The sequence below is a fragment of the Protomyctophum parallelum genome (genome assembly GCF_964188405.1).
Source record: "Protomyctophum parallelum genome assembly, chromosome: 3".
Lineage (NCBI taxonomy): Eukaryota > Metazoa > Chordata > Actinopteri > Myctophiformes > Myctophidae > Protomyctophum > Protomyctophum parallelum.
Genome location: NC_139698.1, coordinates 41,097,544 through 41,115,498, shown reverse-complemented (window position 1 = coordinate 41,115,498; position 17,955 = coordinate 41,097,544). Strand labels below are relative to the sequence as shown.

General features: G+C 39.4%; 2 protein-coding genes across 7 annotated transcripts in view; both read right to left on the bottom strand.

Moving 5' to 3' along the window:
* Nucleotides 1-5,507, bottom strand: part of dennd4b (DENN/MADD domain containing 4B) — a 43,227-nt gene extending 37,720 nt beyond the window's left edge. For all 5 annotated transcript variants that reach the window (XM_083761760.1, XM_083761761.1, XM_083761762.1 and 2 more), the window contains exon 1: nt 5,372-5,507. The gene's annotated coding sequence lies outside the window, so the exon portion shown is untranslated. The remainder of the gene's footprint in view (nt 1-5,371) is intronic.
* Nucleotides 5,508-7,312: 1,805 nt separating this feature from the next.
* The window catches only part of LOC310855907 (CREB-regulated transcription coactivator 2), a 33,762-nt gene continuing 23,119 nt past the window's right edge, over nt 7,313-17,955 (bottom strand). Inside the window, exons 14-16 of one of the 2 annotated variants that reach the window (XM_083761089.1) lie at nt 16,155-16,226; nt 15,757-15,961; nt 7,313-13,861 (exon numbers count right to left, since the gene is read on the bottom strand). In XM_083761089.1, coding sequence (XP_083617215.1) covers nt 13,671-13,861; nt 15,757-15,961; nt 16,155-16,226 — 468 coding nt within the window. In that variant the 3' untranslated portion in view covers nt 7,313-13,670. Of the gene's footprint in view, nt 13,862-13,888; nt 14,361-15,756; nt 15,962-16,154; nt 16,227-17,955 lie in introns of those variants that run through there. The other variant, XM_083761088.1, reaches the window with a different exon arrangement.

The following is a 17,955-nucleotide window of genomic DNA, read 5'->3' as shown; positions in this document are numbered from 1 at the left end:
CAGTCTCCTGTAACTGTAACTGTAACTAGGCAGTGCCACAATATTATCAGTGGTGTTGTAATCCGACCCTCCCATCAACTCAGAGTAACACGCGACACACCGCTGTCCAGATGACATAAAATTCAAGCGAAGCCCCAGTGGTGCAGTGCGGGCCTGGACGCTGTGATGAACATGTTGCCACTGGGACTGTCCCTTTTAGCTTTGTCCTGAACAGGGTTGATTCTGCTGTGTCTGAAAGGCCACGTGGCCTGGTACAGGCTTGCTGGCAGCGCCACAGAAATGGTTACGCCAGACAGGCACATCTATTTAAAGCTTGCTTAGAAAACACAGACCCTCGCTTGGAGCAGCTTCAGTGGTTTCTTGTTGATCTATGCTCTTGTCGTGGGAATGTACAATAGAAAGTGCAGAAAACAATAATAATTATCCTGGAGGAGATCATCTCTAACTGGCCCCTTAACACTGAGTTGAAACGGTTCACACAAGAGAAAACTCAAATAATTTACTGTCATAGTGACTTGAAGGTGAGTTTTCAGCATTCATTACAATTGCATTCGATGCTATTATGCATTGGTTATGCTATGATTGCATAAATAATGGCATATTTGGACAATATTACAGTTCAGCTTGTCTGTCTCTTATTTGCCATAGTTTTAATGTTGGCAGGGGGCCTGGTTTCATCCCCTTCTGCGTGACCCAACTAGTTAAGCCTCCTCGTGACCCCCCACATACAGGGTGGTTTGCAACTCTGCGGAGCCCGGCCGGTGGCAGTGGCACCCCTGTCCCACTGCATTCCATTCCCTTGAGAATATACTGTATATCAGTATTCTGATTTGGTCATATTGAAAAGACAAACATAACTGTAGACCAAGGTGTCTGTCTGTCTAATATATCCAGAGGTAAATTGCTAGATCTTAAGTTCTAAACACTCCTACCAACAAAACAACAGACACAAACATACTGGCTTAATTATGAGCTCTATTCTCTTTGTACAGTAGCAGCAGCAGCATCGTTAAAGGACGACACCAGCCACCAACATTAAAATATGGGTTTAATTTTCACTGGGGCAACTAATGTCATGGCATGTCATTTGTGTTTCACATGTGAACAAAGCTGCAAAGAAAAGTGTCACAAGTAGCAAGTAAAGCAAATTGAAGATGTACCAATATTTAGCCATAGATGGTGTATATGGTGACTATTACAGTATTATATGCATAGATTTACTTTTGTGACAGTGAAGGACAACCGCATCTCACACACTGCAAAGGGACAGAGCAAACATAAACAGGCTGTCACTCTAGTCTACAGTAACTGCATACTCAGTCACCATGAAGTACTGTAGCTGCTAACGTATAGGCAGGTCAATTGTTTAAATAAAATACAAAACAATAATAATAAACAAACATTTAAAATGGCAGGGGGTTGGAATGAAACAGCTCTAAAGAAAATGTGCCAAATGTCATGACAATGATGAAAACAGGGCTCTGCTGTGTGACATAATTTTGTACAACTGTTGGCTGTCAGCTTTAGGTCTGTCAGACGAACCAACAGCCTACTCCCTGAGAACTTTATGAGCAGCCTTTCCACATCCATATACATACAATCACATTTTGACATCTAGAACAATGGCATCTGACACGTGATAATCCCCTAAATTGCTTGAATTTTCGGATGCGTGTCAAATGTCAAAGTTGTAGTTCCTCATTCAACACATCTGTTTTCTTGTGAATTGCATCTGGACAGTTGCCAAAGAAACTAAACTTGTACTGTGGAAGTGAAGACTTCCAAAATGAGATAGCTAACATTTGATAGTTAGATGTAACTATCAACTATCAATTACAAATTTAAGTTATTACCTAACTTAATAAAAAGCTTGACTGGCAGGCACAAATAGGTTTACAGTAGGCAAATGTACAAATAAATAGTACAATAAAACTCATTCAAATGACACGCAGCATATATATCTATCGGGAATCATTGGTAAAAGGAAACGCTATTAAGCAGTCAGGTGAACAGCCTCCTGTGAGATCCTAATCTGAAACTTAACCACAACAAACCCGTGAATAAACGTAAACCAGCTGCAATCAGATGGGGTGGAATGTGGAGGCCTGGAGGGTGCAATGGCTGAAAAATATATCCACCAATTACATAACATCCAGGATGACCACATTCCTCCGCAAAGAACAATATTCTGATAGTGTTTTTAATGTCTCTCCTGCTACAGTATCTAGTACTAAGTGGATTGTTGAAGAACTTGTTTGAAAAAGAGAAGACAACAGGAAAGCTTCGGAGACTACGTAATTTCAGATTGAGCATTCCATAAATAATTTAACCCCTGTACTTTGACAGGTAACAAAACTACCATTGAGGCATCGTATTATACTTTAAATTTACAGTTTAAAATAGTGACTTCTGCAATGAATTATGACTGGTGAATTAAAATAGTGACTTCTGCAAAGCATTATGACTGGTGAAAGAAAATAAAAAGGTATGGTCCTAGATATCCTTCTTTCAGTGACTTAACCATCTCATGTGACGATTCTGATACAAAACAGCTGGTTAATTTGTTGAGCAGCCATGGCAAGGCTATGGTCAGGTCAAAACCAATGTAGCCTGAGGTGACCCCACCACCACCATCATCCAACTTGAAGTTCGACACCTTAACAGAAAGTTTGATTTATGGAACTGAGATAACGAACAATGGCTTATATCACATGGTCTTTGATATTACACTTGGGTTTGTCACACTGCTGTTGGCTGAAGGTTGATCACTTCCCAATCATCAGTTACAGTAGCTGTTGTGATTCTAAAAGTTTATTTCGGAATAGAAGATGGACTTCAAACAATAACTGGTAACAACTTTAATAGTGGTTGGTAGAACAGACACACTCACTACATGTAGTAAATGTATTTTTTTACTGTCCAGTATTTGTTTTGAGGCAGGTATTGGTTGGTTTTGGAACCCAGTCACTTAACAATTCCAGCATTATTTTGCACAGTCTATTGGAGAAAATACCCTCTATATAGTGACAAACACTACACAAGAGATGGCAAGTCCCAGCATGACAGTGATATCAGGTGCATGCACCACCAAGACATGCAGTAGACAGAGGCACTCCGCTCAAACAAGCATGTCTTGTATTGTCTCTATGCACTGTAGATAAGATCCTGTTATTGTACCACATGCTCTACTGTGAAAATGTCAGTTATGCAGTGTGTCCTCACACCACCATGACAAATCACTAGACATGTATTCAACTTCACAATTAACATGACATTGACAGTAAAGTAGTACATTTAGCAGAGTAGTAAATTTAGCAGACTAGGCCTGCATGTGGAAAAAGTACCCTCCGCAAACCTTGTCCCAAATCTAGCATTACCAAATTCACTGGGTGGATTTATTTACAGTATAATTTTATACACAAAGAACATGAAGTATAACCTTTTCTCCATATGTAGACTATCCCTCTGAGATGCAATTATTCAGAAAGGTCAGGGTGTAGGGGGCGGGCAGCGATAAGCAGGGACCCTGAAGCTGGTTACATTTTACTGTGTAGGTAGGAGTTAGTGTCTGTCTGTGTGACAAATTAAACAATTTTGGGATTAAAAGGTGTGACCTGTTGGTTTTGATGAGCTCCACAGTAGTGCAAGGCCATGGACTATATCATATCATAAAATGTCCCACATAAAGAGATGTATTGAAATTTCAAAAGCAGTCTCTAAGTAAATTGCTGTTAATTATCTGTATGCCACAAAAAGGCCAAAGTAAAAGAATTAAACTTCTAGATGAATCATCTAGAAGTGCATTACTATGAATAGCCATAGTAGTAAATGCACTGTTAATACTTGAATAACAGAATTCAACTACAAAAGCCAATGTTAGCCAATCAGAATGGAATATGAAATATTGGACAGATCTGTCTTGAGCACATGACTAGTTTGGCATTGACTGGGTTAACAGTGCCGGAGATTAGCTGGTAACAGACGGACGGACACGCACACGGACGGACAGACACACGGACGGAGCACAAAACATACTCTCTCCCCATGCCTTCGGCCTGGTGGAGACAATAATAGGGTTACAATGTGTAGGCCAAATGGCCTGTTTAGCCTAAGTAGTATTTAACCCTAATACAAAATACAATATCAAAGGCCATGCATAATTTGTGAGAAATTCAATCAGACTCAGAGCAGCATTATTTGTGACAAAAGAAAAATAGATACCGGTATTCAAAGAATGTCTTTGCAGCAGTGGGTGGCTGACAGTGATTGACTGTCTAAGAGAGAGAACTAATTTCTCAGTGATAAAAAGACCAAAATGGTAAATGTGCAACCCAATTGTAAATGTTTTAGTTCAGAATACAACAGCATACTATCTAGGTGGGGAGAGTCATTGGGCTAGTAATACCGTTTCTCATTTTGGTGGAAAGTGGAGACCCACTGGAAATCTCCCAAGGGCCCTGGGGCTTCCCCGACCCCACTGCTATCGATCTAGATTCTAGACTCTAGATTCTATATTTGGCGTTCTAAATATCTGCAATCAAAACTAGCATTAGACATTCTCATGAACGTTTGCCTTGCAACTAATTTTACAGATCAACAATCAAATGAATGAATGAAACCTATGCTAGTATAGATTCCTTATTGCCAGAATAAACACAATTTCATCACTGCCTTCGCAGAACTGTCAAAGTGAAGATGAGCAGAAGTAGAGCACAGAAGAGACAGGAAAAATAAAGTCTCACATGAGTGACATCACTGTTTAAATAACAGTACACAGCTGCATGCCTGTACACAAGATGGGAATACTAGTATCGGGGAACAATCATTATCAGGCCCTTAAGCGGTCACGTTCAATCAACCGAAATGCATTGATCAGCAACAGTCTGGACACTGTTGGTACCTGGGTCAGTATATAAATTGCAATTCAAAAGAACGCTGGTTCAATGACATTATGACAACAAGCGCATTTTTAAACCCGTTAGTTTCTTGCGTTTACAGTCGCTAGCTTTGAGAAAAGACTAGCACACACACCCCCTATTCAGCTGCGTTCCCTGCCCCCGTTAGCAAGTGTCGCTAAACCGTAACATGCAGATAGCGGCTCTCGTATTAGATATGATACACATTTGTGTCCTTATCTAAGGAACACGTCCGCGGTATCACCACATAAATATAGACTTCACGCCACGGAATGCCCTGTGAGAGATAGCTTCACTGTTAGCTGTTGGGTATTTAAAAATGTCCTACCATTGCGGGGCGCACGCAATTGTGATTACATGGGGGTCAGTCAGCGTTAGCTTGCCAACTTAGCTGTATGGCTGGTGATATCTTGCACCAATATAACTGCAAACATCTGAACATATATCAGTCTTACCTTGTAGTCTTTGCTGGTAGTTCCGACAGCACACTGGGAGAGTCATGTTTAGGTCATGTTCAGAAATACAACGTCCATGGTTGTTGTGTAGTTGTGTGAACCAGCAGGTTTGAGTGAGCCAGTGCAGATGTCGCTGTGCGCTGTGCGTGCTCTCACTGCTCTGCTCTCGTCGTAGGAAAGGGAGGGGTTTGCTTGCCAAAAAACAGATCTACAAGCTGTTAGTTCGATCTACAGTCGACTACAAGATAACAGTTAGCTTGTAGATCTGTTCTTTCTATCATGCGTAGGAGAGAACTAAAAACAGTAGAAACTAAACTGCTGAGTATTTCATTACGCCGTGCATACTAGCCTGTAATGTAACTGTAGATCAGATGTGATGAACGTGGTCCGTTAGTTCTTTGTTTGTTTGTTTTGTCACGCATTTGCAGCAGTCTTTACAACGCAGTAGTGACGGTTCATTCTCATTTCTTAGCTTCTTTAGCTTTATACCTGCTGTGTAGGATGGAAATGTAGAAACGCAGAAATAACGTTACACAATAAAGTATCTTGGCACTAGAAAACTAATGTACGAATTCTAATCTGGCTTCAGAACATCCCACTCACTGACATGACCACAACAAACACAGGTAGTTGCTGGCAAATACTGAGGCATGGTAATGCTGGACCTCCAAAAGGCTTTTGACACCGTGAACTACTCCATACTGATTAACAAGCTAAAAGCAATTGGTGTTGATAGCACATCAGTGAGCTGGATGCAATCCTACCTGGAGAGAACAGATGGTGGAGGTGAACGGAACACAAATAGTAATCTCAGCAAGGCTGCTGGCTTCTTGGTTAGAGTGGGTGACAATATTTTCACACGAAAAGATGAAATTACCTACCTAGGTTCCATCCTGGAGGCAAATCTTTCCGGTCATAAAATGGCCACCAACGTAATACTATGTAATATGTTGCTCAACCCATGGGTCGAGACCCTCCGGGGGGTCACCAAATTAATTTGGGGGGTTCCCCTCCACCAAAAGTTTTTTTTTTAGAGTTTACATAGTACACAGTGCATGCATAAACTTTCCTTAATGATTATATCTGGTTTCAGTATTTATTTATGATGTATCTTTGCTATTATTAAGGTTATTTTAGCAGTAAATTTGTATTGGGGTGGGCAGGGGTTGCGAGACATGGACAAAGCATTTTCGGGGGGCCCCAGCCAAAAATGTTGAGAACCCCTGCCCTAGTACAAGGTTTCTTCGACTATGCATGCACCTCTTGGTACCACATAACCTCAAAGGCCCTTTAAACAAGGCTCCAGACTTCCCAAAACAAACTGGTCAGGCTACTATACTTGGCCTCACTACCGAACCCACCTCACCCCTGCCCATTTTGACAGGCTGGAATGGCTTAGGGTTGACGACAGAGTACAGCATCTTGCAATGGGTCTGGTCCACAAGATTCACTACACCACCAAGATACCCATGTACCTGTCAAAATACTTCCTTAATGTCAACGAAGTCCACACCCACAACACCAGAAGGTGTTCAACAAACCATGTGCAACCCAGATTCGGCACAAACAAGGGACTAAATTCATTTCGCTCCTATGCCACCAAAATGTGGAACGCCCTAGTCATTAAGAAAGACATGTGAATCCCTTGACTCCTTCAAAACCGCTCTTAAAGGGCACCTACGGACAGCTGCAATTCAAAACGGGCCCCTGTAAAATCACTCCCCACCCCTCTTCCCTCTCCTTGTTTGTTTTTTCCCCGTTTTCCTCCTTTTATGATGATTTCCCGTTTTTGGTTATAGAAGTGTATATTTGTACATCTCGACCCTATTGTAAACAAGTGTGCTTTATGGTGTCGTCCACAGTTAACAGTTTTTGTATTGAGTTGTGCTTGAAATGTACTGTAATTCTGCAAACTGTTAATACTTCAATCAATCAATGGAATCCTTGACTTGTATCATTTATTTTTTGCAAAATAATGTGAAGGTACAGTCTTTTAAAAATCTTTTCTTGTTAGGTTTAAGAAGCACCTATGGTTTAAGAACATTATTTACAACAGACACGGTTTCCCTGGTTATTACAAGTTTAAAATAAAAAAATTATAACAATGTAAATGTATTACTAAAAAAAATGCATACGTTCATTTATTTTCTTGACCCTAAACATGAGACAAAAACTATTGTAAAACAGAACATTAAACATGACAGAAATTTATATAATACATCAATAAAAATATGGCCATAACTGATCCCTATTACACGATTACTTTGCTGGTCAACAGCAGCTCCTACTGGCAGAGGTTAAAACTGCAGTACACTTGCTGAGCGTTCTCGCATACATATAGTTTATTGCATAACAGATGCTTTTTAGGCCTATGAAGAGCAAAACTTGTAGGGTTATCACAGACAAGTGGTTCAACGTCCATCACTTATTGTCAAGATGAAGATAAACTCAATGAAGAAAAACAAAAAACATAGGCAACATTCTGACACAGTGTTGCTGTACAATTACAACAGTAATCGTAACCAACATTAATCAAAGATTTTCTAAATGAGATACTCCCCATTTGAAAAAAGTGGCACCTACTCTTCCACACGACACGGATTGGCAGGGTATAAAAAAACAAACAAAAACATGTATTTATAGTAGGAACCATGTGTCCTATGGAGATAAAATATCAGACTATGCACTCTTATTATAATGGGAAAGTTTTTAAGATCAAATGGGACCAACATAGCATTTTATAAATGAGCTCCACCCAGCTTTCCATACACCCATGATGATTTTGTTATTTTGTCCCAAACCAATCCAAGCCAAGATGATCTTGCCCAGCCTCAAAAAGTTGCCCATCCCAATCCATCATCATCATCATCACTGACAGAAAGGGCTATCTTCCTTATTTTCAGTCAGTAGCATACTTCCCTGTATCTAAACAGTAAAATGTAAAACTTTCAATGTGGTTACAAAATTAAATCGAAACCATTTATACGAGTTAAAGCTTGTCAGTTGACCAACACATAAACCAAATACGGTATATTCAGGGCAGGAAAGCACAAATGACGACTAGCCACAGACATAATTTAGAAGACTCTGGCTGTTGGCTAGTGTTAATTTCCCACCATGGTTGATCCATTGTTAATATCAAGGACTGGTGAGCAAACATGCAGTAACAAGTCATACATTACATGGCCTAACATGGCAACCAGTACTGACCCTCCTCCAAGTCTTTTCCCAGCTAAACAAATGGCAAGTGCAAGTGCAAGATGATCAACAAAATTACCTTCTCTGCATTTGCTAGTATGTTGTTCTGCCATGTGAAAGTGTCCTATTTAACCTCTCAATAATTGTCAGCTGCCAGCGCTGACCCTAGCATGTAGCCTTGTATGTAAATGGTCTGAACAACATCCCAGCAACACACATTCCATTCATAAAACCTCTCACATCTTACCTCCATTACAGTTTTCCTCTCTCAATTTTAGAATATTTTTAATTAAATCCTTTCATTTGCTTGTATGGGAATGATTAGCAGTGCAGCACATAAATAGAATATCAAAGAACTATAGTAACAATGAAGCAAAGAGCTAAGCAACAAACAGCTATGTAACACTTTCCATCCTTATTCCAAACAATATGTGGCTATTCTCCAGTGGCTATTTTTGTATTTATTTATTGGTCTATATGTATAAAATGCATAATCATATAGGCTATTTAATGACTGCCTAGACACAGTAACTTTGCTTTGCCATGCTTATGGCAAAAATTGAGCTACAGTTAGCAAGATTAGAAGACAGGCACAGTATTAGCTCACAGTGGTACTGTAGCAATGGCATTAGCATGGCATAACATTAACACAGTAACTACACATTTCCCATTTCAATGTAACAAACTTGCACCAAACTTCAGTTTCAATTTCTTTTTGAATATGTTGATAAAAGTTCAACATAATGTATGACAGAGGTGGGACATTATGCCAGCTTGATATCAATATAGGAGATTATTTGATCACACAACTACAAATGACACACCAGGTCAATTAGCAGTTAACTACAAAATATACTCATGGACGTAAGAGCAATTTCCCCCATACACTTCCCATAGAAATAAAAATAAAATAAATTGACTTCCCAAACCTTTTAAGACCCAAATTCTACCTTCCACTTTCCCTGACTGGCTCCCTGACTAGTGCAAGGCCCCTGTAAAAACAACCTATAGCTTCTACAGTCTAATAAGGGGCAGAAGTATATGGCTTGTCTACATAACATCTCCAACATTTGCTGAACTCTGAAGAATCTCGTCATACTGGCTCCTACACCTGTATGAATTCCAAGTAAGAACTTAAGCCATGGTCTACACACAGTATCTCAAAAAATATCTAGACCCATGAATTTAGATCAACCTACAATATTGCTAAAATGTATTAAAATATGAATCATAGCTAGTATGTTTACATCTAATCCTGGCTCTCCATATTGACATATCTAGGATGACCATCTGTAATCTATTAAAGCATCGTGTTCTTCATGGAGAAATTGGTCGGATATTGCAGCAACAAACTGAAGAATAGGGAAGCCTAATTTCCATAATCTTTCCATGATTTACATAAAGGAAATGTCTCTCTCTTTTTTTTCTCCAATTAGAAAAAAATCTTGCCTTTTCTAGACTTTAATCTTTATATATTAATCAATCAATCACTGCTCTACAGCTATGTTTATAGGCTGACTATGTTAGTAAGATTTCATTCAGTATTTCTTAGGGACTATACATCTCTATTTTCCATCATTTCAAAGACATGGAACTCAACATTATATAAAATACAATATATTAATAATATTTGCCTAAAGAACCATGTAAAAATCCACAGCAATAAGTTGGAAAATATGATCTAAACCACTGCAAACTTCCTCTTGGTCCAATAATCGAGCGTCACAGTCCAGAAAAAAGGGCAGGGTATAACACTTTTTTTTAAAGTTTTTATTCTAATTATTTGTTCGGCCCAAAAACTTTTGTTTGCCGTAATTTGTCAGGAGCCGAGTTGGCTTTGTCCAAGGCTTAAAGGTCTTTAACTAAATACTTTTTGAAACGTCTATGGGAAAAATGAGTGGGAAATTCTCTTCCGGGCCACTCGTCGTTCTGAAAGGGGGCAGGACTGTGACACTCTATAACTCTAAATTCAGTGGACAACATGAAACAGACAGATTAGAGCTCCAATGAACTATTGAATGTAGAGGGGGAAACTAGTACAACTATGATGTGTACTGTGGTAATAACAGCACTTATACACAAAGTAGGAGGGAAAATGCCAGATAAGGTACTGATAAACGACAACCAACAGACATAAGACACACAAGAACACCTTTTTCATTGAAAAACAACGAGCTAGTTGGTCAAAAGCTGTTGCGCTTCCAAACCGGTCTCAGGTTGTGGATTAAACATATATATATATATATATATATATATATATATATATATATATTCAAGATACAATTATATACATTTAGACAACCTTTCATTAAAAAATAAAACTTTTGTTGTTGCATAGTAGTAATAACTACCTTTGTTACATAAAAATAGGTTAGTACTATATTCTGGTTATGGCCCTTACTGTGGCAAGACAAATGCAGCAGGTGCAGGTAAATTCTAATTTACACTTTGCAAGATCATGTCACTCAACTAATCTGTTATTTTCATGGAGCGACATAGTGTCTGACAAAGTATAAATTTGCCTTAATTAGTCGGGGTTAAGGGGTGTCAATTAGACAGGGTTAAGGGGTGTCAATCACAGTGACTAAGGTTAAAGGTGAATTCCATCAGAAACAGACATTCAACATTTTGTTGTTCTGCAAAAGTTGATTTTTGTTTTTAAATCTCTCAGAAGTTAGATTTATTTCGAGATCAAAATGACTAATGGTGCTCCAATATATATTTTTTTGTTTGCACCAACCTATTTTAGTTAATAATTTAATTTAGATACAGGAAATCTATTGTCGACAAATCTTCCTTTCAACAATCTTGAGAGCTCATAACTCAAAGCAATTAAAAATGTTAACTTAATTGTAACTAGTTAGTGCATAGACCTACAGTAATTGAAATGTCCTGAGAGGTTAGATCTGTTGCATTTCATCCTTTCTCTCTACCCAGATTTCTAAATGGCTTGAAATTCATCTGTTTAAAAATCTAATGTTACACAGAAATGATTGAAAAGCCAATTTCAATTAAATTCCCCTTTAAAAACCTGACTATAAGGGATTCTAAAGCTCAAAGACCAAAGGATTGTAGCAGTCATAATTTAAGCAATACAATAGGAAAGGGGTGTTTCGGCATACACAGGGTTCATACACACCTTTGGTTTCAAAATGACAGTCTTTTCTGACTGGTTTTGACGATTTTCACAGACCCCTCTGTGGAATTGTATTGCTATGGAACAGCTTGGGTCTATGTTTACTTCCTGTCAACTACTGATAATATTCACAATCACGGCAACACAAAATAAACTTGGACCCATTTAGAATGTTTATGTTGTCAATTGTGGAAAGGTCTATCTATATCTATATTATTCTGATTGTTTCTGATCATATAGAAATACTATAATGTTTTTGTGAAGTAATTAAAGGCGTCTGTGGGTATTAATGACAAAGTTGATGACAAGTTGACACTAAACCGGAACCTGCTACGTAAAATACTTACTATTGAGAGGTGGTAAAAAACCACATAGTACTTTTACAGATATGTGTAGGAACCCTGTATTGCCTCTAACTTGGGCAGAAAGCACTGATTCAGTCCATCATTCAAGATTTCAGTACAATAACTGAAACGCATAAGTTCACACACAGCCAATCTATAAGACAGCAGGCAAGTGCAGATTTGGCTTAATACCGGTATATATATATATATAGCATTTAAACAGTTTTAGTGACATACAGTAGTCACTACTATTAGCTATAAAGGGAATGTGCATAAAGAGACAAGTATATGAACTAGTAGGCAAGCTACACATTAAAGCAGGCACACAGTGCTAGTCAAGAGCGAGAGGGCCCATGGCTTGAGCTCACAAACACTATCCATATTCAGAGACAGATAGCTGATGGACTGGCTTTGGGACAAGGAGCTGCATGCTGGGCCATCACACAGGGCTCCAGAAGAGTATAGACACAAGAGTATAGACACTTGAGCTACGTTTGATTATTGATTCACTGACAGTTAAGAGATTGTGTTATTTTCATCTTTTGAAGCGACTTGGACTGGATGACTGTAACTGAGTGAGGCCAGATATTTCTGTTTGAGAGACATGAACAGATTGGGTGGTAATAGGTATGGGTTTAAAAATAAAGTTGAGTATTCCAATGTATTGAGGTCGTCAACACAAGAACAACAGAGTTCAACCCAAATCATCTCTGCGTATCCTGACACAATATGGCCACTGGCCAAATTTTAATCATCACAAAACCTACAAGGCTACGGTACATGTATTATCATGTACTGTACATACTCCTGAGGAGGCTTCATTCAGCCCAGGAGGGAGAACAAACCATTTAAAGACTTTGCCTAGATGGATTGCCATTTCTGCTAGTTAGAACAACATAATGCTTGACCTTATTAAAATCTTAGAAGAAATAAAACCTATGACACATTATTAGCTTAGAGCCAGTTACTATGAAGCCATTGTTGGGTTGATGAGAAGAGGGGAGAATAATTCAAACCGCTCTTTACTGTGGCCAACATTACCACCAGGTACAATAAAGTATACAGGGAAAACCAAAAGTCAAAAAGCACATGGAAAGTCCTGGTTTAATGTATGCATATGCTTTTTGAGATGGCATTAAGTGACGCTGACTTGCTGATGTGTTTTTACATAAAGCTGACAACACATGCACGATCCCTGCGTGTTTGCATTATCCCAAGTGCATTTTTCATTAACATGCAGATAACACTCGTACAAGCTTATGCCTAAAACATCTTTCTTTTCCTTGACTTCAAGCATTGCAAGAGCATTCTCAGTTAAGTGCCTTTGATGCAACGGAAAGGTTATCCCTCCCACCCCCTCAGTTCACTCCGCCTTCTGGCAAATCTTCTGCCGTCTCTCCAACAGTGACAAAGAGAGCCGTACATATTCCCAATCAAAAATGGATCAGACTGTTGCCAAACCTTACTCTGCAGACCCTCTGGTAGACCAAGCTCTCAAGGAAAGGCAGGGTGGACAAGCAAGGCAGCACTGATCCCTGCCTTCTCCACCTGTCTCGCTTTGTCTCCACTGGTCTCCACTGCTCTCTCCATGTCAACACCCATAATCCTAGAGGGGGTTAAATCACTTCAGCCGGTCAGAGCGGAAAGAGTCCTCTACAGCCGGGTCTGCTAGCATCAGGTCACCGTCTAGCATATCCAGAGCCAGGGGGTCCATCCTTAAAGGGTCATCTAGGGAGAAAGGGTCCATCTCAAAACCAGGGACATGGGACAAGGCGCTGGCTATCTCCTTGGACAGGGCTGGTGGAGAGTCACCTGGGGAGAGGACCGGCTGTCATGTTATACTATGCCAGGGATAAAAACAAAAACAAATCTGTCCACCAAAATCTAAACCAATAAACTAATATATTACTCATTTGAAGTCGCTTTTGATCAACAAAATAATCAGTCAATTGTACATTTTCTATACATCCATGTTTGTTAGGTAATTCAAATAACATTTAAATTGTGTTTCAATTAAATAAATTCTGATTTCTTTTTTATTAGAACTGTTTTAGTTGGGGGTGGCCGGGTGGTGCAGGGGAGGGGTGAAGGTCTGCCCACCACCGCAGAGACTAGTGGTTTGAATCCTCTGCATAGTGCATCTGCCTCTGCCGAGCATCCCAAGGAACACAGTTGGCCATGTTTGAGGGTGGGAAACCAGCAGCAGAGGGCGATCCCTGTCGGTGCACTAGCAACTCCTACAAGTTGGTCAGGATGCCAGTGGGGAGCTGAACTGGGAAGAATAGGGTACCTTCACACACTTTACGTCCTCCTGGTAAAACTCTTAGCTGTCAGGTGAAAAGAATTGGACTGGCGGATTCACATGTATCAGTGGAGGCGTGTGATTGCCTACATAAGGCCAACCAGTAGGGGTCAGCAGCGGGAGGAATTGGGAATATATATATATATATATATATATTAGTGGTGGGCATAGATTTTTTTTTTTAATCTAGATTAATCTCACTGCAATCCTGGAGTTAAACTAGATTAAAATGTCTCATTTGAACTCTGCCAAAAGGCATTCAAAATAAGTGTGCGCTACCTAAATAATGACCAGAAGTAAGTCCTTGAGAACGGGTTTAGACCAGGAGCCCTAATTATGGAAACAGCCTATTAATACCTTTATATTTCATATTGTGAGTTTGTAGAACTGTTCAGTGTTGCCAAGTCTAGTCATTATAAGATACTTTGGACTTGTTTATCTGTACATTTTCTTTAAAATATTGGTGGTCCTTGACATGAAAATGTTTGAGAACCACTGCTCTAAAACAACATCTGACAATGATGTTTGACAGTCAGCACTATAGTTGCTTATTTTAGACTTATTTTCTGACTTTTTCGGATTTTAATCTGGCCTGTTAACATTTTCATAGAACTGGTTGCTTGTTTCACTCTCAAAGTCGCGAAATGTGGCAACCCTTGTCAAAGCGGTGTTGTGGTTCCGTGGATGCATGGATGATAATTTAGCTTAGCACACAACAGCTAGGAGGATGCAGCAGGCTGCTGCACTGCCTCATGTTTAACATGTCACACAGAACGTATGGATATGGATTTATGGCTTTCTTTAGTAGAAGTAGAAATGTAATGTGTTGTTGACTGTTTACCAAATTTTACCGTCCCTCTCACAGACTACACAGAGTGCACTGTCTCCGTGCAGTCGCAGACAGTGCTCTGCCTGGAGTCTGGACCGCCTCTCTCTCTCACACACACACACACGCACACACAGCCCGCCTCCTGGCCACTGCAGACCCAACTTTGAGAATAGTTTAACGCCGATATATTTTTATCACGCGATAAGAGTCTCGCGTTAACGCAGCACCAGCAGAGAGATAGATATATATATATATATATATACACACATATACATACATATACTCTTAAAGGGCCACTTCACCGCTTTTGCAACCAGATCTTATTTTAATGTTTGGGAGACAATGTGGGTAATATGTGTTTTTATTTATTTCAGTATTTCAAAGTGTCCATGGGCTCCATGATGTCATGGACACTGGGCTCACTTATTTCCTGGACTACATGTTGTCTCACCCCCTGGGCACACCATAGCGGACAGCCGCGGACAGAAGAAGCTGTCTTTTATGTAATTTCCGAGTTTTTAGACATCTGGTGGATAGAAAAGATGTGGAATTAGTGCTAGATGGAGCGGGTCTCACCAGTGAGGATGATGTTGGGAACATTATGTCGGCCGTCCCCACTGCTGTAGTTTCGGTTCAGGTTGCTGAGAAGCTGTTGGTCAACTGGGTCCTGGAGGTCAAGGGAACCCTGGGATGACGGGTACTGGCCTTTGTCCATACCACTGCCACAGCCCAGGGCACTGTGGTTCAACGACAGACCGTCACCCTGACTCTCCATGTTGAACTTGAGGGGAAAACAACAATATAGATTTATTGCTACACACTACACAGCAGCTGTGCACAAAAACAGACAGGGTACACAAATTGACAATACTCACTCATTCATAAAATTAAACTACAGTTAAATACCATCATCTCATAAAACACACCATAATTCAGGCATTTAAAAAGGAGTCTGACTCAATCGTGATTCTTACCTGCTGGTTGGGTCTGGCGGTGAGCTGGAAACTCAGGTAAGGGTCATCCAGTATAGAGCTGAACAACGAGTCCTGAAAGAGGGAAATAGTTAGGTCAGCAATGTGACAATCTCTGTATAAGATAGATTTTTTTAAATGAACCCACTGACTGATAGCTTCTACAGTCTACACACATTTTTTGTTCGCCTTATATAAAATTAACCCAATGACTGAGAAGTTTCGACAAAAATATGTCATAGACAAAACAACACAAAAGGGGTTTCCTCCCAAAGATGATTCCTTACACATAATTGTGTGTTTTTTGTATATCTTGTATAGTTTGCTATAGGCTATAGCAAACTATTGTAGCTGCTATAATAGCAGCTACAATGATTTTCAAATTCTTGTTTTTTATACTGTGAGACATTGATAGTTTACACTCACAGAACCTCCTCGTCCTACCATATGCCATTCTGCCATAAAGCACACAATGACTGACGTTTATGAATTTGTAGAGAAATAAGAGTACTGTACACAGAAATAAATGTATACAAAGCAAAAATGTGATTCTGTGTGTCAAACATGAAAGAGCAAATAATCAATCCATGGGGGCCATTGTTCGATATGAAAATGCATTAGTTATATCCATAACAATAACTGTCATCGGGTGCTCCAGTACCGTAGGTGATTGATAACATGGAAGTAGGGTGCTTATGGCCTACACAGTATCTATGATTTTATATACATTTCTTGCACAGCAGCACAGTTCAATTTCACTGCATGCTAGTTCTTTTTGACCTTCTTCCATGTTGCTGGTATTTGCCCTCCAAAGTCACTCTCAGGCTCCGTCTCGTCCACACAAAATCTTTTGAACGCGCTCAAGCCACGACGAGTCAAAACAACAGACATGCTATTTATTGATCCAATGGTCTCAATGAAAATGGATGAACAACAAGCTGTAGTGATGCTTGTATATTAGCCATTTCTGGCAAGCTAGATCTGGATATACTCACGGCAATTTATCTGGTAATAGAGACAGTCCCAATTTGACAGTAACAAATGCGTGTAAAGTAGTATGGCAAAACCAAAAGGTGTGTATTATTGAACTGTGGATGGAGAACCGTACGGTTCAATATTATACTGAGAACCATTGCATCCCTAATCAATGGTAATGTACAAGTTGGGGTGAGCTGCCTCACCACTCACTTCCCTGCAGTGTTTAGGTAAGTGACTGTTGTGACTGATGCCAGTTAAACTGTTTGTGGTGTGACATTGGTTCAATTCACAAAATATATATGTATTAACAGTGGCTAGCAATAAATGTCTTATACATCAAAAAGATCAAAAACACATTTACACTAAACTTAAAAGAGTATTCATTAATTTTCAAACTTGGCTTCATATATTGGGTACTCCTCAGCAATGCTCATTATATTCCATTTATTGTGGATAGTGTGGATATAGCTCTCAGAGGTTGACTATGGACAGTTCAGAAACCTGACTACAGTCTTTCTCTTCTTAGAAAGTTAGAATGCTGAAATAGAAGCCTTTCTTCTTGAATCAATAAAAAGAAAAGCTTGAAATGTTTTGACATGAACCTGCCTACCAATGATGTCCTTGGTAGCATCTTATAATGAGCATTAATGGGTTTATATGAAATTATATGAAGATAATGTTAAAAAAGAAAATAAGGAGACATTATTGATGGCACAAGAATGATTTGTTAAGAGGAATGCTGTGGACACCATCTTAATTGAAATGTACTCTGCAGTACTTCTCTACAAACAATTAACTTTTACAGTATTCATGTGCTTGTGGTTGC